At 28.6% G+C, this 1,369-nt stretch overlaps 1 protein-coding gene across 1 annotated transcript in view; it reads left to right on the plus strand.

Moving 5' to 3' along the window:
- Positions 1-952: 952 nt before the first annotated feature.
- LOC130980297 (protein TIC 214-like) overlaps positions 953-1,369 on the plus strand; it is a 1,059-nt gene continuing 642 nt past the window's right edge. The window contains exon 1 of the mRNA XM_057903986.1: positions 953-1,369. This exon is cut by the window's right edge and continues 642 nt beyond it. Coding sequence (XP_057759969.1) covers positions 953-1,369 — 417 coding nt within the window.

The raw sequence follows: 1,369 nt of genomic DNA on the forward strand, positions 1-1,369 counted from the left end.
ACACCATTTCTTTCATCATATTAAAAATAAAAAATTCTAATAATTGTTGTCAATATATAAAATATAAATTAATAGATAAGTTAATATTTATTACTCAATAACTTATAATAATAAATAATAATATAATGAAGTAATCTAATAATACTATAAAAAATCTTTTAAATATATTAATATTTTAATAAATTTTAACTGTTGATCTTAATTATATACATTATATATATTTTTATAATTAAAATTAACGATTAAAAATTACTAGAATATTAATTTACCAATACACATGAAAGTTCAATACTATATCGCTTTTGACCGAAATGGTAGAATGAAATGAATGAAAGTTAGTTCCACCTTTCAGTTGGTGCACCGTAACATCAAATGGTGCAAACTCATAGTGTGGCCGATATCCAAAGGAAAAATCAATAAGATCTTCGTTTTTTAGTTTTTGAGACTGAGATGTTGGATCTTCTTCTATCTTTTGTTTTTGTCTTTTTCTGTTGTGAAATGAGATTTTTTTTTTTGGATATTGTGCAACTCCTAATTTTAAGTATCATCAAATTGCATTTTTTTTTATCTCATAACGACAAAACCATCTTCTCATTTCGATTTCAAGAATTGTTCAGAAATTGTATAATTAACGGTTTCGTTTTGTCCTTCCATTATTGCGTTTGTCGATCAAAGTGCATATCTCTTTTTCAATAAAAAAGGGTATTCTCATATATATATCGTTTTGGCGGCATGGCCGAGCGGTAAGGTGGGGGACTGCAAATCCTTTTTCCCCAGTTCAAATCCGGGTGTCGCATGATCGACAAGAGAATTGAAATTTGACCTTTTAATTAAAAAAATGAGAGGAAAAACGAATTTATCTGTAAACTTCTATTTTTTATTATCTTCTGTTTTTTATTATCTATTGCAATCTCCGGATTATTATCTAATTTTAAATCCATATATTTATATAATGATTTTTCAACCTTTTATACTGGATAATCTAGTATACTTATGCATGAAGATAATGAATTCGGTCGTTGTGGTCGGATTCTATTATGGATTTCTGAGCACATTCTCCATAGGGCCCTCTTATCTCTTCCTTCTTCGAGCTCGGATTATGCAAGAAGGGACCGAGAAGAAACTATCAACAACAGCTGGGTTTATTACGGGACAGCTCATCATGTTCATATCGATCTATTATGCGCCTTTGCATCTAGCATTGGGTAGACCTCATATAATAACTGTCATACCTCTACCCTATCTTTTATTTCATTTCTTCGGCAATAATAAAAAAAACTTTTTGAATTATGGGGACAAGAAAAAGAATTCAATACGTAAATTTAGCATTCAAAGAATATTCTTTACTAATCTTATTTTTCAGTTATTT

Source organism: Arachis stenosperma, chromosome 5, assembly GCF_014773155.1.
Source record: "Arachis stenosperma cultivar V10309 chromosome 5, arast.V10309.gnm1.PFL2, whole genome shotgun sequence".
NCBI lineage: Eukaryota > Viridiplantae > Streptophyta > Magnoliopsida > Fabales > Fabaceae > Arachis > Arachis stenosperma.